This window comes from Podarcis erhardii (assembly GCF_964252035.2).
Source record: "Podarcis erhardii genome assembly, chromosome: 14".
Lineage (NCBI taxonomy): Eukaryota > Metazoa > Chordata > Lepidosauria > Squamata > Lacertidae > Podarcis > Podarcis erhardii.
Genome location: NC_138503.1, coordinates 10,766,438 through 10,790,157, shown reverse-complemented (window position 1 = coordinate 10,790,157; position 23,720 = coordinate 10,766,438). Strand labels below are relative to the sequence as shown.

Sequence of the window (23,720 nt, the reverse complement as noted above, 5' to 3'; positions counted from 1 at the left end):
TGCTTCTAATTTTCTTCTCCATATCTGCATTTTATTTCCTGTATGTGTGGACAAATTTCAAAAAGCCATTCCGTTCATCTCTCCTCTGAGGAGAAACTGTATGAGTGACTATTTCAGACATTCCACACAAGTAAAGAAGGAAAGATTGCAAGCCATTAACACTCTTACTTGCAATGTCTGAAGCTGCTCTCAGCTAAAGCAAAAGAATAGACTGCCAAATCTATTCTTATAGCCTCCAGCACCTTTGGAAGAATGGGAACCATGCACAGATTTCTCACCAATGGGAGAAGTGGGAATAAAATTAATAGAAGTTAATGGCGAAAACTTTCTTGTGGCAAGTTGCACAGTCTCCTTTAGTTGCTGTATATAAGACAAGGCAGTAGTTTAATTAATACATATTAACTGTACAGATTATATACACTGTGTATAAATGCTGTTCTGTGCTTAATACTATGCAAGTGCTTCAGCGCACTTAGACACTATATTTCTCTAAGTGAAGAAAGGGGAAGAGAGGCTTGAAGAAGACCCTCGCCACAGTTCTGAATTAAATCTCTTTTTTCCTCCCTCGCAGCTCTCCGCTTCCCCTTTCGCTCCTCAGCTCAGCCCCACTCACTGCCTTCTCCGGGTGACCCACGCACGCCTCACCAGATAGGAGGAGAGACTTATCTGAGAGGGGCACTAGCCGTGCATGCCAGAGGGGGGCCCTGCGACTCGCCCCCTGCGGCGTAGCAGTGCTCGCACCCCCAGTGGGCGGATTTGCGCGTTTGGCATGATCGCCATCGTGAAAATCCAACCACTGATTACCAAATATGCCCGGCCGCCCGGTGTATTTGCGCAATCGGCGGTCAGTTTTTTGCGATCGGTGGGCGGCGCTGGCACGCCCGACGGGCAGTGCTCGTCCCCTCTGGCTGACCAGCCAGGGGGGCAAACACTGCCCACTGGGGGTGCCAGCGCCACCTGCCAATCATGAAAATCCAATCGCTGACCACATAAAACCACCCGCTGGGGGGTGCGAATGCCACCTGCCAGGGGGTGCCAAGCTGATCGCCAGGCGTATTTGTGCAATCAGTGGGCGGATTTTAATGACGGCAATCGTACCAAATGTGAAAAACCGCCCACCGGGCTGCCACGCCGATCTGCCCGAGGGGATTTTGTCACCCCCCCAGGCATGACACCTGGGATGGACCGCACCCCCCTTGCAACACCCCTGTTCCAGTACAACGACCTATATGCCCTGTTTGAACAGATTCTAGAGAAAACAATGAGGCTTGAACATAGAGACTGGCGAGAATCACCTATCCAGGTCTGGGTCAATACCTTCAAGGTGTTTTTGGATGAATATATGACAGAATATATGCCTTTGAATTGTACTGCCTTAAAGGTAAACTGGTCTGGCACATCCTACCAAATTATCCAGTTTTGGACTTAGCCAAATCATGTCTTAGTTCACAGCAGTGTGGCAGCAGCAAGACTAGAGGGAGGAGCAAAGTGGCTGCAATGTTCTGTTCATCTATGTGATAACAATATTAAGAACAAACAAAGCTAATTAAGTTTCTTCCAGTAGCACCTTAAAGACCAACTAAGTTAGTTCTTGGTATGAGCTTTCGTGTGCATGCACACTTCTTCAGATTCAGATGTATCTGAAGAAGTGTGCATGCACATGAAAGCTCATACCAAGAACTAACTTAGTTGGTCTTTAAGGTGCTACTGGAAGGAATTTTTTTATTTTGTTTTGACTATGGCAGACCAACACGGCTACCTATGTGTAACTAATTAAGTTTATTACTTATAATTTGCATTTGTACTGTTGCTCTACTGTTGTTGAGCTTAGATTTAAACTGATACTTGCTTTGTATTGCAATATAAAAATAAATAAATTTGAAATGTTGCAGATCGAACTAAATCCACTTTCACTTCTTTGTTACTTATAGATGGGTGATGGAAACTGCATTCGGTACAAAGACCTACATGCCCTCTTTGAACAAATTCTGGAAAAAACAATGAGGCTGGAACAGAGACTGGCGTGAATCGCCTGTCCGGGTGTGGGTCAATACATTCAAGGTGTTTTTGGATGAATACATGACAGAGTATATGCCTTCGAATTGTACTGCCTTAAAGGTAAACTGATCTGGCACATCCTACCAAATTATTACTCTTACATCGCACTGGAATAAGGATCACATTCTTTATCTGTACCTTAAGAGCCTCCCTCTTGTGACCTTACTGCCTCTTAAAGCTTTGTTTTGTAGAAAGGGCATTTGTTGCTGAGGTCCTGGCACTAACCACTTTCCTTGCAGTTTGTAATATGTCTCATAGTCTCCCTAACTAGTATGTTAAATAACAAATGCAATTTGAAAAGGTTAGCTTGCAGTAATCAACACAAAATTAAGATCATGAAGCATCAGTAACTAACTTAGGTCCATTCATTTCAGTCAGTCTACTTTGAATAGGACTTAGCTGCAGGGCCAGCCTAACCATGGGGTAAGGTGAAGCAACCATCTCTGGTGGCAGGATTCACAGGAGCAGCAGATGCTTCTTCTTCTTTGGCAATCACCTGTAGCCGAGTAAGATTGTCTTCCATGAACACGGTTTTAACAGTGAGTGACTGTGGAGGCCAATTCTGGATCCACACATCCTTCCAGAGTGGGGACATTGGTTTCCAGGCAGGAGTTGATCACAGAGAGGGTTTGCCAAGCGTGCCTTCCACTTAGCATGTTTCTCCCTTGCGTCCTGAGTTCAAGTGTCTTCAAAGCCCATGACACCTTTGGTAAAGGCTGGTTTCCAATTGGAGTGCTCGCAGGCAAGTGTTTCCCAATTGTTGGTGTTTATACTACATTTTTTAAGATTTGTCTTGAGACAGTCTTTAAACCTCTTTTGTTGACCACCAGCATTACGCTTTCCATTTTTATAAGTTTGGAATAGAGTAGTTGCTTTGGAAGACGATAATCAGGCATCCGCACAACATGACCAGTCCAATGAAGTTGATGTTGAAGAATAATTGCTTCAACACTGGTGATATTTGCTTCTTCCAGTATACTGGTATTAGTTCGCCTGTTTTCCCAAGTGATGTGTCAAATTTTTCGGAGACACCGTCGATGGAATCTTTCGAGGAGTTGGAGATGGCATTTATAAGTGGTCCATGTTTCACAAGCATACTGTAAGGTTGGTAGTACAGTAGCTTTGTAAACAAGCATTTTGATTTCCCTGCGAATGTCCCAGTCCTCAAACACTCTGCACTTCATTCAGGAGAAAGCCGCACTCACGGAGCTCAGACGGTGCTGGATTTCGGCATCCCTTGTGGAAAGATAACTGCCCAGGTAGGAGAAGTGATCAACATTTTACACCATTGAGTTGGATTTGTGGTGCTGCAAAGGGGTTATTTTTTACTTGTTGGTGCAGCACTTTGGTTTCTTGGATGTTGAGTGCTAGGCCAAGCTTTTTGTAAGCTTCTGTGAAGATATTTAGGATGGTTTGGAGGTCATCCTCGAAGCATGCACACACTAGGTTGTAATCAGCATATTGAAGCTCTATGACGGAAGTTAAGGCAACCTTACTCTTTGCATATATTTATTCAGGGCCGGCCCACCCATGAAGCAAGGTGAGGTGACTGCCTCAGGTGTCAGGATTCACCGGGGCAACAGATCCCGATATAGATCTTTCTTGCCCCTTTATTCCTGATGTGGATCTTCCCTCACTCCTCCTTCCCTGGCAGGGAGGGAGACATCATTTGGGGGTCTGCCTCAGGTGCCAAAATGTATTGGGGCCAACCCTGCTTAGTTGAATACAATCTCATAATTGTTTACCTATGTGCTCACATCTTTTAAATGGCTGCTGTTCTAGAATAGAACCAAGTCTCTTGGACAGAGCTGGAAGCATGGAAAAACATGCAGAGGGCAGCTGTTTAGTACTAAAGTAGGGCAGGATTCTTCTTTAATTTATTAATCCCTTTGTTGGGTATATTTTTAAAGGCACTGGTATCACCATGGCAGCATGATTCTAGACCCCTCCAACCACCCCAAAGCTAAGTGAGCAGTGTCTTAGGAATGCTAGAGTGCTGAAGGCTTGAAGTGAAATGACAGAGGAATGTACTGGGCAGGGGAGAAGCATTATAGGAGATACCAAATGTCCATCTGACTTTAACTGGGCCCTTGAAAAGTGCTTGTGAAGGATTGAAAGATACATGAGGAGGCAGAATGAACCAGAGGGGTGACTGGGAGAACAGATTCTGAACCTGTTAATTTCTGATTTAGCTCCTTCTGCTTCAGGTAACCAAAACAGAAAGAAAAAAGAGAAGGAAGAAGGAAGCAGATGTTGTAAGTTGAAAACTTCCTTCTTTTATTGTTTAGTTTAAATGCACTATTCTGCACCAAGTATTTAGGAAGGTCTGTTCCAGGAGTAGGGAACCTGTGACTCTCCAGATGTTGCTAGAATAAGCAGGTGTGATGGGGTGCTTAACCAATTCCCCCTTTTTAAATACGTTCCTGTCAGCCACGATACAGCAGCATTCGAGTGTATTAATTGTTGTGTTCCTGATTTCAGTGTGCAAGCATGCTTGCCACAGAAAGTGCTACCTGAGGACCACAACCAAGTACCCCCAAAAGGTAAGGTTTCTTTCATCTTCAGCTTGCAGTGGTTTTTCAATATTCCCTGCTATAACTTGCATTCTTGGATAGTGAAGGACCTCAATTTTACGTATGGAAAATCCAGATTGCTATGGCAAAGTGAGTCTTCTGCTAGGCTCTCGTCTTCAACTCTGCAGCATAGGTTCTTTGTCAGCCCCGCTTACCACATGGAGAAAGCTGTTCATATCTTCCTCACAGTTTATGGATAATGTAGCACCTGTGTTGCAACTGCCATAACAATATTGATTTTCTAAGGCCCTTACTATAACTTAAGTGCCCTAGCATGAACCATTTGGTTCCACGGCACCCACTAATTTTATACTCCTGGTTTCCACCACATTAGATAAATGAGTAATGAATATGAACGCAAGGAAAAATTTAGTTGCTGGTCTACCTCTAAACTGTTCCTTTTCATCTTTCTATGTTTAGTATATTCAGGCTGATGTGACTTTGGGTAATGTATTCGGATGTAGCATGGGCAAAACTGTGATCATCCTTTGAGATATTCTCAGGTTATATGTTTTTGTGAACCAGGGTGGCTAACTCTTTCTGTATGTAACTAGCAGTCTTTTTCTTTTCACTGTGAAGCCTGGAAATACATTTGGAAGTATTTCTTTGAAGCAGTTTCTGTTTATGTTGTCCCTGGTCTGCCCGATGCAACCCCCCCATCCCCCGGATTGTGCATGTGCTGTGTTGTGAATAAACCAGATTTGCACAATTGCTGATAAACTATAGATGATAGGTCACACACAGTTAGGGTACTAATTACTCAAAAATAAATAGGATTTTATTTCTAATAAATAGTACAGCCATCTTAATCTAGCTGTTTATCTGGGCCTAAATTTGCTTGGGCCTAAATTTGCTGGGCCTGCTATCAAAAATTTAGCAAACAAGAAATGAGGGTATTCCATCCAAGTAAAATATAGATAATGTGGGGTTCCCCCCCCCATACTAGAGACTATGTGGTTTGCTGCCTGGACCTCGTGTATTAAATGTTTGAATGTAGAAAAAGCAAGCTTGGAAGTGATAGTAGTAATGCCGGAACAATTGGCTTGAGATGATTTTGTTATACTGTTGTGGTATCACTGAGGTTTTATCTTCTTTGAGTCAGGGTTTTCCATTTTAAGAATGTTTTTGTTTTTCAATGGTTACAGAAAATGTAACATGCAATGTGACATGAAAAGGTTTATTGAAGAATTCGGCCAAATCTCATGACTTCTGTGGCCTTGGGGCCTACCATACCTCATTTTTTGGAAACTTTTCAATTAATACTTAATTTCTCAGGCTACTGATGGTTTATTTATCTCTGCACTGAGAATTCCTACTGTTATGCATTCACCTGCAAAGCTGAGGCTTGTGGAATGGGAGTCCTGCACTTCAGCAAACCAAGCAGTAAAGCTTAGAGAGAAGGGCAGAGTCAGGAGCAGCCTTGGATGGGGACTGCTTTTGAGAGCCATTTTTTTGACTGCGGCTCCACTTTTAGCTCTATGTTTCTCCTTTGCTGTTAACTGGGACTGTGGTGGTGGTGCTAACACAGTGGTGTGAACATAGTATAACAAGAACAATAGCTATTTAGGTGAGGCCTTTCCTTGGTCTCTTATTCTTACTATGCGGATTTTATAGACCACTTCACATCCACTGGCCCCAGTCTGCTGGAACGCTCTGTTGCAAGAGACCAGGGCCCTGTGGGACTTGACATCTTTCCGCAGGGCCTGCAAAACGGAGCTGTTCCACCAGGCCTTTGGTCGGGGCTGAGTCTGACCCCTCTCCTTTTACAAGACCCTGCATACAAAGTGGCCTCTCTAACTCTTTTCACTGGCTCATACAAATAGCTGACCCTGGTGAGTACTTAAGGTTTCCAACTCCTATAGCTATAATTTGTGGGTCACTACCTGAACTTATTTTGATTTTAATTCGATTTTAAGCTGTATTTCAGTCAATTGCTGAAATTTATGTCTTAATGTAGGCCTTGTTGGGGGAGGAGGAGATACAATTACATAATTCAGATGGGTCCAAGCCAGAGTTTTGGTTGGTGCACTGTTTGTTTTGTTTTTGATACAGTGGTACCTTCTTAACCTGAAGCACTACTTTAGCTAATGGGGCCTCCTGCTGCTGCCGCGCTGCCGGAGCACAATTTCTGTTCTCATCCTGAAGCAAAGTTCTTAACCCGAGGTACTATTTCTGGGTTAGCAGAGTCTGTAACCTGAATAACCCGAGGTACCACTGTACAGGGTCTTGGAATTTTTTCTCCCCACTCATGGTATTAAGTGAATGTACAGTGGTGCCCCGCAAGACGAACGCCTCGCAAGACGGAAAACCTGCTAGACGAAAGGGTTTTCCGTTTTGGAGGCGCTTCGCAAAGCATATTTCCCTATGGGCTTGCTTCGCAAGATGAAATGTCTTGCAAGTTCCTGCGGGTTTCCCCCCCTTTTTCCCCCCTTTTCCTAAGCCGCTAAGCCGCTTATCAGCTGATCCGCTAAAAGCCACTAAACCGCTAATAGCGCTAATCCGTTGTCAACGGGCTTGCTTCGCAAGACGAAAAAACCGCTATACGAAGAGCCTCATGGAACGGATTAATTTCGTCTTGCGAGGCACCACTGTACTCACTACTAGAAAGGATGTTGACCTGCATATAGTTATTTTTAATGGATTTTTTAAAAGTAATTTATAAGTATACTGAGTGTAAATTTTAAAAGACTTATGTATTGTAAAAGGATATAGTTTTCTGTGTTATACTCTATAAATCTTACATGTTTAAAGAATTCTATAAAGGAAAATGCTTTATTTTGCTCACTAAACCAGCTGGCTTGCAGTTATGCAGTCAGCTGGCACATTGTAATTTCATGTCTGGAGGTTTCTTTAGTTTTTAAAATTAATATTATTTTTGTTTCTCTTTCCTGGAACAAGGCTGTCACATTCAAAGTGCAATTTGTGTAATATTTTGTAAATATGATACTATATGGCTGTACAAAAATGACTTTATGTACAAATAACTTCTAGCTTATTAAAGAAGAAAACAATTGAAAATAAAGTGATTGTGGCAGATGTTTTCCATACATGGTGATGATCAAAATCAACCATCTAGACAAAGGCTTTTGTGTCTTTGGGAGACAGTGAGGGGAATATTGAGAGCATGAAACCTAAGTTAGAAGCAGGGAAGTGTTAACAAGGCCATATAAATTATGTGGTTCTGGGACTATGCCACTTCAGACTGCAAGGGCACATTTTAATCACTAGGTGGCAGGAGAGCTCTCTCTCTCTCTCTCTCTCTCTCTCTCTCCAGGGATCCCCACCCCTAATGTGCTACTTTTCTACATGCAGGGAAGTTGCTAGGTTTTTAAACACAGAAAACTTTTCAAACATTTGATTTTTTCATTAGGCACATTAGATGTTCTCATTAGATGTACTTTCATAGAAGAAGTCTGCCATGTAGGTTTTGCTGATTGTGTCAGTTGGCTTTGTGTCTAGGGCTAGGATAGTTATACTTGCTGTGACGGCGCAACGGCCCTTTCTCACCCTGGTACCATTGGGCCATCCCTCACTTACATATAGTGCAGCCACCTCACGGTACACCAATTACACAAACTTCTTCAATATACCCCAGATTATCTAGTGGGGGACTTGTGTGAGGGAAAACTTAATGATTTGGAGTCTCAAGCAGGATTTATCAAACAAATAAGAAAGGTTTTATTAAACAAAGGAAGTTTTTGACACAAAGTCGGTAAAACAAAGGGTACTTCAGGTTATAATTTTATTTGAGGTAACTGTTCACCTAATAAAAATTATACTAAATCTAACTGATGTTATGGACTCTTAATGAAGCACAGCTTCTTTTAAACTTCAGTTGCTTATGTTCAGTTAATTTGCTTCAGGCAGAGATTACAGGTTTTTAGACTAAATGGTAAATGCTCTGTTTATTTCCAGTGTTTTCACTTCAGTTCTTTCTCAGGTGTTGCATAGCTGTTGTCGCTTAATACTTTGGTTCTTAAACAAGGTGGCACTTTCTGTCAGTTACACGCCCCTTTGACAATCCTACTCCTGAGGTACTCCCAAGTAACAGACCCAAGGGGTTTTCACACCCTTCTTAACTGGTTTGGGAATCTTCTCTTTCTAGAAGAATCTCTCCCCTTGACTGGAATGGGACCTAAGTAGACTGTCTCTCTTACAGTTTCTACTTCTCCTGGCTCAGCCTCAGCCTCCCGGTTATTTCTGGCCTATTACTCCTACAGGACACCACACACCGTGCTTCACACTAAGCTCAGAGACTCCTTTCTGTAGCTTTTGATATATTCCTCAGAGTGGATGTTTCTGCCCAGAACCAACTCCCTATCTCCCAACCTCACAACCTGTCTCTCCAAATCCTCTCCTTTTAAACTGCCACCCCTGGACCCCGGCCAATCAGACGCTGCCATTTGTTAACTGGTTGCTGGCAGGAAAAAGAAAAGAAAGAAAAACACTTGGTGACCCAATTTGCCCAAGAAACAAACTTTTCCGTCACACTTGCCACCCTAGCAAATGCCTGATGCCTGCAGTAGCAGAATCTTGTGGGAATTAGACTCTACTTCACATTTGCAGAGCTATGCGAAAGAAAAGACTGGGTTGTTTAACCTTTTAATTAGTTCCCTTTCCCTTCCTATAAAAATTACACAAGACACTCTCTTTTTAAAGTTTAAATAACAAATAATTTTTACTCAGTGTACTTGCACTTGTTAGATTAAATGTACAAGACAGGCAGGTGTTACTCAGGTTACTAAGACATCTTACATAGATTTGTATCTAAGACAAAAACTCCTACAGACTAACTCTGAGGCAGACACCAGCTGAACAGACCGACTGCTCAGCTGCTGTCACACATAAGACTGTTCACAACTGACATAACTGTACCAACTACCTCTGGAAAAGAGTATATGACATCCCAGAATCCTATCATGGCATGCTATAGCCCTTGTGAACATTAACCCTTTTCTTTGCATGTTGGATGCTTTCATCTGAGTGTGACTGCCCTTCCATATAAACGTCTTATCTTTGCCCTACTAGAAAACCCAAGAGCAGGGAAACTGGTTAAATTCTAACATCTCATCCATGGCATCTTGCTGCTTCAAGTTCAGGGACCTATTATTGATCCCAGCTGTCAAAACAGCCAAATTCAGGGATTGGGTTTTTGACTGGGATTCATAAGCATGGGCCCTCTTAGAAGGACCCGCAGCATAAAAGAGACCAAGCTCTTGTTCAAAGCTATTCCTTATTCACTTCATTGTGTTGTCAGATATTTAAAAATGTTCATTTCTCCCCAAGCATTTCTCAGACAACTGTCAGGTGCATACTTGTTGTGGAAAAAGAGAGCTTTTTGGCTGAAAAAAAGAAAAAAAGGTCAGAATAATGAATGCCAGTTTGATTCCAAGTACGGTAGGGCAGTGCCAGATATTTGTGCCAAATGTTCAGTAGCCATAACCACAACAGGTGTTCTGTTTTCAGGGCACAGGATAGGCAGCATAAATATTAGGAGGTAGAATTCTTTGTTTTTATGGCTTTGCCCTGGGCACTCAGTGCTGCTACATGAGCAAAAAGCTCCACAAACAGACTGATGGGCAGGGGGAAAAAGTCATTCCCAGAATCACATTACTCAAGCAAAATGCAGATGGCTGGAGAAACAGTAAGGAGGGCTGCTGTCACAATCAGTCTGTTTTAAAAAAATGGGGCTCCCCAAAGGTCCACTTTAAAAGATACATACATTACTGCTAAAGTCAAGAACTGGAGCTTCCCCCCCCCCCCACATTTACAGCTATTTTATTACAAAGACAAACTCCAAATCCAAGGAACTGGTGGGAGTTGCCTCATAAGGATGCAAAAAATGGACTACCTTCCATTGTTTAACAATGGCAAGCCCTCAAATCTAATTCTAGCATCCCCTCCCCATTTACCTTCCTGGCTTAAATGTCCCACATTAAAGGGGGGAAAGTTAAGTCCCACATTGTGGGGGGGGGGGTTTAAAAAAACCAACGTATTTACATTGAACTTCAATGACCATAATACTATCAAAGAGCTTCAAGTAGTCTCTGATTTTGTTTTGATTTTGCTTAATACTGATGTTCAGCAAAAAAAAGTATTGTTAAATCTTTGTGTCTGGGGCTAGGATAGTTTATACTTGCTGCGACGGCGCAACAGTCATTTCACAGTACACCAATTACACAAACTTCTTCAATTTACCGCAGATTATCTAGTGGGGGACTTGTGTGAGGGAAAACTTAATGATTTGGAGTCTCAAGCAGGAATTGATCAAACAAACAAGAAAGGTTTTATTAAACAAAGTAAGTTTTTGACACAAAGTGGGTAAAACAAAGGGTACTTCAGGTTATAATGTTATTCAGGTAACCGTTCACCTAATAACATTTATACTAAATCTAACTGATGTTATGGTCTCTTAATCAAGCACAGCTGCTTTTAAACTTCAGTTGCTTATGTTCAATTAATTTGCTTCAGGTAGAGATTACAGGTTTTTAGACTAAATGGTAAATGCTCAGTTTATTTCCAGTTATTTCACTTCAGTTCTTTCTCAGGTGTTGCATAGCTGTTATCACTTAATACTTTGGTTCTTAAATAAGGTGGCATTTTCTGTCAGTTACACGCCCCTTTGACAATCCTGAGGTACTCCAAGTAACAGACCCAAGGGATTTTCACACCCCTCTTAACTGATTTGGGAGTCTTCTCTTTCTAGAAGAATCTCTCCCCTCCTGACTGGAATGGGACCTAAGTAGGCTGTCTCTCTTATAGCTTCTACTTCTCCTGGCTCAGCCTCCCAGTTATTTCCTGGCCTATTACTCTCACTGGACGCCGCACACTGTCCTTCACACTAAGCTCAGATACTCCTTTCTGTAGCTTTTGATATATTCCTCAGAGTGGATGTTTCTACCCAGAACCAACTCCCTATCTCCGAACCTCACAACCTGTCTCTCCAAATCCTCTCCTTTTAAACTGCCACCCCTGGACCCCGGCCAATCAGACGCTGCCGTTTGTTAACCGGTGGCTGGCAGGAAAAAAGAAAAAAAAGAAAAACACTTGGTGACCCAGCAAACTTTTCCATCACACTTGCCACCCTAGCAAATGTCTGATGCCTGCAGTAGCAGAATCTTGTGGGAATTAGATTCTAGTTCCCATTTACAGAGCTATGTGAAAGAAGAGACGGGGTCGTTTAACATTATGCAAGACACTGTCTTTTTAAAGTTTAAATAACAAATAACTTTTACTCAGTGTATTTGCACTTGTTAGATTAAATGTACAAGACAGGCAGGTGATACTTCAGGTATCTGAAGAAGTGTGCATGCACACGAAAGCTCATACCAAGAACTGACTTAGTTGGTCTTTAAGGTGCTACTGGAAGGAATTTGTTTTGTTTTGACTATGGCAGACCAACACGGCTACCTATCTGTAACAGGTGATACTTAGGTTACTAATACATTTTACATAGGTTTGTATCTAAAATAAACACTCCTTCAGACTGACTAACTCTGAGGCAGACAGCAGCTGAACAGATGGACTGCTCAGCTGCTGTCACACATAAGACTGTTCATAACTGTACAAACTGCCTCTGGAAAAAGATATATGACATCCCAGAATCCTTTCTTGGCATGCTATAGCCATTGTGAACATTAACCCTTTTCTTAGTATGTTGGATGCTTTCATCCCGCTAACCTGAGTATGACTGCCCTTCCATATAAACTTCTTATATTTCCCCTTCTAGAAAAACAGGAGCAGGAGAACTGGTTATAGGTTTTCATTACTCTGTCCCTAGCAGAATGCTACACACTTTCTCTCCTTATGCCTCTATTCCAGGCATTAGTCATAGGTTATAAAAAGAGTTTGTTCCTGACATTCTGGCAAGTTCAGTTTGTTGTCATCTGTCATCAACAACCTTATTGATTGTCATGAAATTGAAGCCTAACCAAAGGGAGCAGGGGTCTTCCACAGAACTGGATCATCAGCTCTTCAATATAAATGATGTTCTCCAGTTTGCAGTCTGGCAATCTCTAGAAAGACAGTGGGTGTCTGCTGTAGTAAGTCTAGGATTGGATTGCAGTAGAAAGGCAACACTCTCAAACCCATCTGAACTATAGATTATGAGCCCCAATCCAGGCCTGAAACTGGATCTGTTCAGCTACATGACTTTCCACATGAGGTGAATGGGTCAGAACTGCAAATAGTAAACAGATTTTAAAAAAATAATTCAAAAAGTATACAAGCTTCCAGTTTATTAATACTTATACAAGCCCAAGAGCCAGCAAATTCCCCAATTCCTGAATCAGCAGCCCCTAAGAAAGGGATTCTGCCTTCAAACTGGGCTCATTTGTCACATAAAAAGTTTAGAGCTAACATCTCCCACTTAGTATGAAAGGGCAGAGTCAAGTATTTCTGTTGGCTTAGGGCCAGGCATGTGCCCCAACCTTCTCTTTGTTTCATGTACAAGTTGTGGTGTGCTTTGATTGTCCTCAAAACTTACTTCAATACAGGATGTTAGCCAAGAAAAATCTTAATTTTTAAATAATCAGGAATCCCCCTTTTAGAGGCTGCGTTTTCCAATCATTGTGTTCTTACACTCTTCCATGGTGCTCTCCTTTAGTAAGGTAGAGGAAAACGCCCCCTTCCACTGTGTTTCCTCTTCTATGAATTGTAGAAGTACACTTGATTGTCTTTAAAAGAAAATGTGCTACTTGTTCATTCTAAGCTTTGTGGGCTAGAAGCACTTTACAGCACTAAGGAGCGAGTTTTATAGTTAAAATTAGAGCTGAATTTGAGTCCAAGAACCTGTTTTCAAGGCCAAAACTTGGCCATGGAAACAATGGTGAGTTCTCTGAGCAGGTACAAAGTGCATCTCCATGCATATGCATACATACATACATACACCCAAACCTACTGCCTCTTTGGAAAGAATAAGAAGGGGCCCCATAATAAGAGGGTGTGACTTCAGGCAACTATTAACACTCCTTGTAAAAATTCAGTGTTTGGGTCCTAGCGACTTTCCTGGTCTGCAGCCAAATGCCACCTTCCAGTCTATGACAAGCCAAAGCCTATTCACGAGGAAGCATTTGCTTGTGTCTTGTGCTTGGTTCAAGGTTTTTAAAATAGAAATACTGGCATTCTGGAATCTTGGAGGCGTCAATTCTTGAACATGTCACAGAGCAGCTTCTCCATGGGAGTGTTCCCGATGGTCCTACGAAAAAAAAGAAGCTCAATGCGGTCTGAAGAAATAACTTTCAAGGAAGGCAGAAGCAGAAGCAGCTTTCCAAACCTGGGAGGAGGAGACAAAAGTTTAGATTAGGTTAAAATTATATCCCAAAATTTTCCACCACATTTGAGAGTGGAGAAATGGAGACGACCTTCTTCCAACAATTTCTAGTGGTCAGGGATAATGGGAGTTGTAGTCCAACAACAGCTGGAGACCGAAGTTGGAGAAAAACTGGCTTTAGTTAGCACTACCATGTTGCCTGGGCTGGGTTGGAATGAATGCATTCAGAAGGAGGAATTGAGAAGATAACAGCAAGGAGGAGCACTCAGCTGTAGGTACCTGACTGGCTGGCTGGGGTAATGTAATTGGTTATGTTGTCCCAGCATCACTTGAGACTGATCCTGCAAATTCTCAACCTGGTCTGGATCCTTCAGACCTGGTGTTTCTGCAAAAGAAAAGAAACAGAAGACTTCTGCTTAAGGAAAATATGTGTACACCGACGCTGTTCTACTGGAGATCTTAAAACAGGATTAGGGTTTCATGGAATATTTTGAAGACAGAGGATGCAGCAGCCTTGAAGGAGGATTGGAAATGGACAGTAACTCATTTGGCTCACCATCTTGAGCTTCTAGCTTTCATGAATGCAAATACTTCTTTGAAAGTATATGGGAAATGCCGGCTGAGACGTCAGAAGAGTGGTCCTCCAGTGCTAAGCACAAGGAGGGGAAAGGAGCAAAGCCAGGATAAATTATTCAAAAACAGTGATGTAATTTGCATGGAAAACATTACTGGGGTGCGCTTTTAAATTATGACTGTAATTTTGAGGAAATGCACAATTTTCTCTATGATTTACATGTTCTTCCTGACAGCCCACTCACCTGGTTTGAACAGTACAATTGCCTTCATACAGGCAAATTCAGTGGGATCCACACCAAGCGCTTTGAAACGTGCAATAATTTCCTGCAGGACACGAATGTCCATTCCTGAAGACACGACCTTTCCATTGAGGGTGGGGGTCAGCTCTGACACAGAGAGGAGGGGACAGCTTTCCAGTGGCAAAGACCACTGGATGGCACACAGCAAGAACAGCTCACTCCAGGCTTCCTCCAGTAAGATCACCTGCAAAGGACAGGACACCCTAGATTAGATAACAGATTATGGATGCTCTGTGTTCACAGAAATGCATTTTACACTTCCAACAAGCACCAGTTTTCACAAAACCAATTACCTTGTTGTCTGCCTTCCTTAGCCCTTACATAATGTGACAACTTAGCCAAAATGCCTGTGCCTTATTTCCCCATTTTTAATAAATTGGACTGGGGAATCTGTGGCTACCAACTCATTCATCCCTGCCAATTGGCCATTCTGGCTGAGGCTGATGGGGGTTGGAGTCCAATAAGACAGAGAGGTCCACAAGTTCACCACCTCAGTTATAGATAAAGATACATCTGGTTCTAAATTTGTCAATATCACTGTATAGCAATATATGTAAATTTAGGCTCAGCTGAGCATTGGTGCTTACAGAGTGCTATGTGCAAGCCTCTGCAGATGCCATTGATCAGCGGTCGCTCCTGCAAATCACCTTTAGCCTAGCTGTGTGTTCAACTGCCCCATATCTGATGTCATATATAACGTCAGGTACATGGCAAATTGTTGTGGCTTAGCCAAGAGGGCCTCGTGGGCCACGGAGGGGGGAGCCTTCAGAGGTTCCCCACCCTAATTTAGAGCATGTGCTGTTTTTACCTGTAGAAGTTAACACATCGAGCTAGCATTTTGGTACAAATGGATGCTTCCTGGTTCAGTGAATAAGCTCAAGTAGAAGAGAATAAGAGCCCAGAACAGAAACATAGAATGTTGTCTTATACTGAGTCAGATCATTAAGTCATCCATCTCAGTCTTGTCTACCCTGACTGGCAGACACTCTCCGGGGTTTCAGGCTAGAGTCTCTCTCTCTCTCTCTCTCTCTCTCTCTCTCTCTCTCTCTAACACATTTATTCAAAAATTACAATAAAGTTTTGTCCCCTGCCATAGAATCAGAATGGTCACTCCAATCCTCAGTCCTACATCACTGTCATGTTGGCTCGCCAAACACCCTCAATAGGAGCCCAACTACTGACCTGGTTAACTAGACATTTTCAATCAATATATCCCCTCCACAGACACCTCTGTGATGATGATGGCATTAAAATATCCTGTTCTTCAATAAACGAGAAAAAAGGAGATTCTTTCTCTCAGACCAACCTAGAAATGCCAGCGATCAAGACCTTCTGCAGGCAAGGCAAATGCTCATCCACTGAATTACGACCCCTCTTCAACACGTTGCCAGTCCCCACCCCTGCCTTAGCCTGAGCCCAAGTAATCCACAACTGGACTTGGCCCAGGAACTCACCTGGTCTCGGAAGGGCAGGTTTGAGAAGACCGGCAAGTTTTTCGCCCATTTTACAGCCATAAAGAGTAGCCGGGCGGAGGTTTCATAGACACTCTCGGAGCTGGAGGGGGGATATGGGGACACGTGTGCCTCTCCTGCTGGGTGCTCTGGCTCGTTACTGGTGACATCAATGTTCTCCTCAGCTGCAGAAGGGAGAATCATCCTGTCAACACTGTAGAGCTGCAGATTTGCAAGTTTAGAGACACATCTGTTCTGAAGGAAATGTTCGCAGAGGGCGGCCACTTAACACATCGCCACCCGAGATCACTTGGCATAAATGCACAGCGTTGATGGACAATTTCAATTATGGTTCTTCAGTTGGTCTAAAAGCCCTTCTAACCAAGCTCTCCTCTGACAGCCCTCCAGATAAATGACTGCATAAAGCAGTCCTCCTTTTAAGATGGACACCTGGCCACTGTAACTGCAGAGACTAGAAGCTTCAGTGGACAACAAGGCAAAACTAGGAGGAGCTGGAAGCCCAATTGAGGCAGTATTATCAATGTTCACTAGGGGGCAGCAGAGGAAGGTCTCACAGGCTTGGTTGAATCCTGTACAGCCACTCAAAACCAGCCATGGTGTGTATCAATGCATCTGCACCAGCTGTCTTCTGTGGTTTTAAGGAAGCTGGAAGTAGGATGTCACCAAGGCCACATGTTCAGAAGCAGCAGTGGGGAACCTGTAGACCTCTAGTTGTTGTTGGACAATGAGTGGGGAGTCTGGGAGTTGTAGTTCAACAACATCTGGATGCCCAGAGGTTCCCTATCACTTCCTTGGCATACTGCCTGCCTCCCCCCTCTACACCCATGCCCAGCCACTGACCATCCTCTGGCTCCAACTTGGCACAAGTCTCGGCTGTCATCAGGCTGGCCATGAAGCGGTGGTTGCTGGGAGGAGTTATGGGTCGGCCCCTTGGAGCCCCCGTTGCAGAGCAGGTGGTGGGGCCCCTATGGCTCGGCAGGGAGGGGCAGGGTGGTGGTGGTGGTGGCAGCAGGACATCCCGCGTTGTGGTCAGGTGTTCAGCTTGCCTGTCGGGATCCAAGTCAACGGCATCAAGTCTCACCTGGGCTGTGCTGCGGGGCTGGCGTTCGTTCTGCACAGCTGAGGCAGGACAGGCAAGAGGTCAGCAGCAAAGCAAACAGATCAAAGGGTTGGCAGCAGAACCGTCTTTCCCATAGGGCTTAGTGGTGCGTCGCGCCAGGGCGTTGGCCTCTCTGGGGTGCCCCAGCAAGTGGGGGAGCTGCACAGCTTTGCCGGTGGCCTCCCCTTTCCCTACATGCCTGCCAGCTGCACACTACCAACCATAAGGCTGGCGGGTATGCAGCTTCCCTCCCAAGCCTCCTCAGGAGGAGAGCGATCCCCGCAGAGGCTTGGGAGGGAAGCTGCGCGCCCACCAGCCATATAGTTAAGTCCAGTCAACTTATGGGGTTGCGACGCTCATCTTGCTTTCAGGCAAAGGAGCTGGCATTTGTCCACAGACAGCTTTCTGGGTCATGTGGCCAGCAGGACTAAACTGCTTCTGGCACAACAGAACACTGTGACGGAAACCAAAGCGCACATAAATACCGTTTACCTTCCTGCTGCAGCAGTACCTATTTATCTGCTTGCACCGGCATGCTTTCGAACTGCTAGGTTGGCAGGAGCTGGGACAGAGCAACAGGAGCCCACCCCGTCGTGGGGATTCAAACCACCAACCTTCCAATCAGTAAGCCCAAGAGGCTCAGTGGTTTAGACCACAGCGCCATCCACGTCCCCACAAATAATGTATTATGCATTGGAAGCCCAACAGGTGAGTGCCTTTTTCTGGTCTCCCAGTCTCTACTCACCATCCTTGTTCATTCCAGCTTGCAGGCATTTCTTCAGCCGGCAGGCTTGGCACTGGTTCCTGTGAGCTTTGTCCACCGGACACATACCTGTGCCAGCTTGGCACCTGTCAAAAGGAATGATGCAGTGCACTGGATCAGGTGGCAGATCAGGGGTGAGGAACATGTGGCTCTCCAGATGTCACTGAACTACAATTCCCATCGTTCCTGTCTATTGACTATGCTTGCTGGGGCTGATGAGAGCTGGTGATGACTGTGGTGCAGTGGCTTGAATGCTGGCGTGGGTCTGGTAAAATCCAGATCCCTAATTCAGACCAAACCTGGAGCCCCCATAACTGTCTTAAAGTGGAAAAGGGAGGGAGAGAGGGAGGAGTTGAAAGGGACCAGCCCTACCATTAGGCAGAAGGAAAGATGGGGGTATAGATGCAATTAACACATTAATGCATTGACACACTAAATATTCTGAGCCCTACTGGGGACAGATGTCACCCTTACCTGTAGATGAGCTTCCTGCGGACGCTACGCTTGAAAAACCCACTGCAGCCATTGCAAGCATAGATGCCATAGTGCTTTCCACTGCTGGTGTCTCCACACACCTTGCACAGCAACATGGGGCTGCCAGCTTTGCTGGGAGTCAGGCTCAGTCCTATTAGCAACAAACAAGAGAGGCATCAGGGGGCTGGACAGATCACGGAATTACAGAACTGTAGAGTTGGAAAGGGGTCCTGAGGATCTAGCCCTCCTGCAACGTAGGAATATGCAGCTCTCCCATACGGGGATCAAACCTGCAACCCTTGTGTTATCAGCAGCATGCATCTAGGCATCTTAATGGAGCACCACACAATGAAACAGGGGCATTTTCTCCACACATGTTTTGAGTTTTCTGCATAGATTTTTATTGAAACTTTTCACCATAAAATACAATGAAAAACAAACTAAATAAAAAGAATGGGAGGGAGGAAAAAAGGAAAGGAAAAGAGAAAGGGGGGGATACAAAGCTCTCTCAGGTAAATCTTAACCCTTGTCTCTCACCGAAAGTGGTGGAGATCTCTCCAGCCCTGCCTCTCACTCAAGGTCTTACACCAGCCAGACATCACCTTTGTGTGCATACCCTCTTTAACCCAGAGCAGAGGACACCAAAGAACAAAACAAATCATAAACAAAAGCAAAGCAGATAAAAGAAGAAAGGAAGATAGAGATGATTTTAAAATGAATGAAAAAGAGAGAAGATCTCCACATGTTTTGAATGACAACAAATCCAGGGGAAAGGTGGGGGGGCAGGTAAGTAGCTTGCTCCCCCATTGCAGGTCCCCTATATTTACTTCACAGAAACACCCTCTCTGTAAAAGAGCCGTAAAAGACTCACTTCCATCTGTTGGGGACAGAACTGGAATAACGAAGAAAACGTGTGTGTGTGTGTGTGTGTGTGTGTGTGTGTGTGTACACACACACACACACACACACACACACACACACACACACACAGTGGGCTGTATCCTGTGTCCCCTGTCCACCAGCACAGGGATGGACAGGTGAGTTTTAATATCGCACAACAGAAGAATCCAACACAACAGTTGTGCTAGAAGAAACTTGTGCAACAGATTGTACAATCTATTGTGTGGTGAAGTTACCAGCCACCTGCTTATGCTTTATTTTGTACAACAACAGTCCACTGGTGTGAAATACACACACATACACAAACTTTATTTTCCACGCTTCAACACAAGGTCCCAAGGGAGGTTACAACAAGTAAAACAGTTACAAGTTAAACAAGAAAAAGTAAAACTAAACCAAAACGCAGCATTGCACCTGGAAGGTAACCAATAGGCAGCTTATCTTTTAAATTAAAAAAAACTTTTTTAAAAATTGAGTTTCTAATATACCAGAGATACAATTAGGATTCCCCTCCCCCGGGTCAACAGGACCCATCCATCACATATGATATTTTACTATATCAAAGTACAACTCAGAGAGCAAAGTAATAACAGGCAGCTGCTTTCCTGACATCATTATCTTTAGTTATCAGACTGTTAATATTGTTTATTCTACAGCACGCCACAAACTGAGTTTATACTTCCCCACCAATTTCTAGGTTTGCTCAGTGTATCTGATGGGTCAAGCCATAATAAACTAGCTAGGTAACAAAACTCTACTTCATTTTTTTTTATCTTCAGATTTATTTATTTTTAAAATCTTCTTTTATATATCCCATTTCACCTGTAAAAGAGTTCAGCGTGGTATACATTGTTCTCCTCTCATGCTCTCCTCACCGCAACCCTGTGAGGTACTCCAGGCTGAGAGATAGTGACTGGGTCCTAAGATGGAAGGCCTCTTTGAACCCAAGTCTCCCATATCGCAGCCCAACACACTGATCACTAGTCTGCTTTGGCTCTCAGGATCCTAAATTTACCTGATAGTTTAAGAGATAAGTATTTAGCCACTCTGGTCCACCTTTTCTTTTCAGGGGGTGGTGGGAGAGTTTTGTTTAATCACTCATTTGTTCAGTTTTATCCGAGTGCTAGAAATTTGGCAGTTTGAAATGTCCACATCTCTTAATCATTGGTCTGCACCTAGTGGGTCGGGCCCCTTTATTGGGTTGGGGCCTGACTTAAGATGGGTCACAACAGCTGTACCACAACCATACAAATCTATGGTAAAAAAATAATAATTAAGAAATGAGTCCCCAGATGAAAACTGCTGCTCTAAATGAATTCATTACGTGCAAATAAACAAAGGCCACTCCTCCACATGTGGTGGCCTTGAGGATTAAAGGCATCACCTGTACTGAAGTTTTCATAGTTTCATTTGTGGGACTCCAGTGACCTCCCTCACTTTCTGATTCTTCAGAAGAGGTCTGGCTCTTGCTCAGTGACAGATCGCATGCTTTGTATCCAGAAGATCTCCTGTTCCATCCCTGCCATCTTCAAGCAGAGATGGGAAATACCCATGTCCTAAATCTTGGCAAGCTGCTGCCAGTGGGTAGACAATTCTAAGGTAAAAGGAGCAATAGTCTGCCTTGGTATAAACTATATTCCTATTACTTTGCTCCAGGAAAGCCAGATGAGATGAGCTCACCATCTGAGCTCAGAGGTGAAAACTATGGAATTATGACAAGAGAGAGGTTCTCTTTGGCCCTAACGCTTACTAGCATCATCAGCCACATCCATTGCCACAGCTTCAAGTGCCTTTGGTACCCAGTTGCAGTACCCGTTGGTGCCCTTCCAGTCCATTGCAACTAGGCCTGTTCCAAGGAAGAAGAAGAAACCTCAGACCTGAATGGAAGGGACAGGGGGAAGAAAGAAGCATGGTCCAAAGGGCAGTGATGTTACTTACCTGCCTGGCTGCCCTCCATCCGTTTGCTCATTGTTGAGTCTGTAGGGGAGACAGCCATGCTGGTAGCTGATCCTGTTGAGAGGCTGGATGCCTCAGCTCCCTGCTTTCTGCAACTTGTCCTTTGCTGTGTTATCTAATCCAGCCTCTTGCTTCTCAGGTGTTGGCCCAGAAGCAGCTGCATCCAGTCTGTGGGCTGGCCACGTCTCTCCAATAGTGACTGGACTCTTCAACCCAGCCAAGAATCTTCCAAGGGAAGAGCTCTCCAGTCTAAGCCTACCAGGTGTCCTTTGACAAACCATGGAGAGCCTTGCTCTCCTTGAGAGTCTCTGGGGTAGTTGTGCATGTGTGCGTATTACGCCTGTGTGAGAATCCCTTCTCTTCAAGGCTCTTGCAGTATAGCAGGGCAGATTAGCCCTTAACGCTGTGTAAGCAGATGCCTATTTGTCATCCTCTTAATCTTTAGCCTCTCTCTCCAAAGGTGGAACCATCAGCCACACAAGAAGAGGCGAGGAAAGGTGCTGAAGACCCATCAGCGAGCCCGGGATGGTGCCAGGATGCTGTAACCAAAACCCACCTGTGACATTGAATCTGTCCGCACCATTTCTCTCCAACGCAGCTTTAACAAAACTGCTGCCAGGCCCTGCTCTCTCTCGGTGCTGCCGTTCCCCAGGGGGATGATTACAGCTCATTTGTTCAGCCATCAGCTTGGAGGCCAGAGAGATGAAGGCTGCCTGTGTTCTCCAGACATTTGATCTACCTCTGCCCTGACTCCTCAACATCATCAACTTTTGCTCGCGCCCTGAGACTCGATAGCAAACCTTTTAGGAAAGGAAAAGGGTCGGCCAACCTACAAAGGCAGCTGCTGATCAGAACTGAATATTTTATGGGGCATTTTCCCCCCAGGCAGGTGAATGCCCTGGATCCACAAGTAGACCCTGTGTTACTGATGGAAGAAAAGGTGGTGCATGAGGAGTCACACCAAGGAGATCACATGGGAAGGAGGCCTCAAACTGAATTATGGAACTCCTGTGAAATTCTTGGAATGAAGCTCAACTGCAACCATGGTGTGGTTCACACTTCAGTCCAGGAAATGGATACGTTTGGCCCATCATATGTTGAAGGCCTGCAATTCCCATCATCCTTGACCATTGGCCATCCTTGCTGGAGCTTATTGAGTTATAGTTCAACAATAATAGATGGCCACAGATTTTCCACCCCCTGTTTTACTTTTGCTTTATTTAAGGAGAAGCATGCATGCAATTTTCCACTCAATTGCTTGTTAATGAATCCTTTCTATGTCCTGGTCAAAACATGCCAAAGAACTGGCTTGATTGACAAGCACTTGAAATCTTTTCTTTCCCCACCCCTATTTGATTTAATATTAACCGTGATGAATTAACAGTGAAGCCTTATGCTTAGTTGCCCAGAACTAATCCCCAATGTGTTCAGTGGAGCTTAACAGTACAATCCTGTGCATGTCTACTCAGAAGTAAGCACAATTAAGTTCCATAGGACTTATTCCCAGTTTAAATGGTTGTGGGATTCCAACTTCAATCACTCTGAAACCTGCAAGTCTTGCTGAACTTAGGTTTTTGATATTTCACTTTGACTTACATGGTGACGATATTCTGGTGCTCATCTTTGTTTAGTTTTTAGCCTCTGATGCTATAGGAAAAATCTAGTGCAGGGAAGGCAAGAGAAAAGGGTGAGGGGCTATCACCTACACTGCTGCCACCAGCCAGACCTCAATATCTATTCTCTGCAATCTGCCAACTAATCCATTTACTCTGTGTAAGCAAGGAGGGGGGCAAAAGATAACAGAGCAGGCCTGTAGGGAGTCTGCTAGTTTAACAAAAACAATTAGCCCCAGGATTGAGATAGCTGCTCTGAGTCAGTCAATCCCTGTGACCAGTCAGAGGCCAGATGGTGATGGATGCTTCATCAGCCATTAGTGACAAGGTCATAATTAGTCTGCAGCCCTGATCTCTCTCTCTCTCTCTTTCTCTCCCTCCCTCCCTCCCCCAACCCCCAGTGATCGCTCTCTTCAGGAGATGCCCAGTCTCACATGGCTACCCCCTTGTGAACATTTGCACTAGTGCAAAACAGTTGTCTGGCATGGTGCCATGAAATGTAGTCATTCAGCTATTGCACACTGCCCCCCCAAGTTGTTCCAGTTGTTTGATAGGCTCACATGTGCAAATAAGTTATTCCACCTACAGTTTCTCAATCAACTCCATTCTGCCACCATAACATTTCCAAGCTAAGAGAACTATGATCAACACAACCTCTCCAGGGGT

General features: G+C 44.2%; 2 protein-coding genes across 3 annotated transcripts in view; one reads left to right on the top strand and one right to left on the bottom strand.

The window, feature by feature from the left end:
- The window catches only part of MYO9A (myosin IXA), a 181,598-nt gene extending 158,961 nt beyond the window's left edge, over positions 1–22,637 (top strand). Inside the window, exons 36-37 of one of the 2 annotated variants that reach the window (XM_081838614.1) lie at positions 20,938–21,084; positions 21,902–21,997. In XM_081838614.1, the coding sequence (XP_081694740.1) occupies positions 20,938–21,045 (108 nt within the window). In that variant the 3' untranslated portion in view covers positions 21,046–21,084; positions 21,902–21,997. Of the gene's footprint in view, positions 1–20,937; positions 21,085–21,901 lie in introns of both variants that reach the window. The other variant, XM_081838606.1, reaches the window with a different exon arrangement.
- On the bottom strand, positions 13,760–18,759 carry NR2E3 (nuclear receptor subfamily 2 group E member 3). The gene is made up of 7 exons (XM_081840602.1): positions 18,586–18,759; positions 18,094–18,197; positions 17,090–17,368; positions 16,232–16,413; positions 14,721–14,961; positions 14,182–14,287; positions 13,760–13,905 (listed from the first exon to the last, which is right to left on the bottom strand). Exons 1-7 carry the CDS (start codon positions 18,699–18,701, stop codon positions 13,773–13,775), a joined length of 1,161 nt encoding a protein of 386 aa, XP_081696728.1. The 5' UTR covers positions 18,702–18,759; the 3' UTR covers positions 13,760–13,772.
- Positions 22,638–23,720: the final 1,083 nt, after the last annotated feature.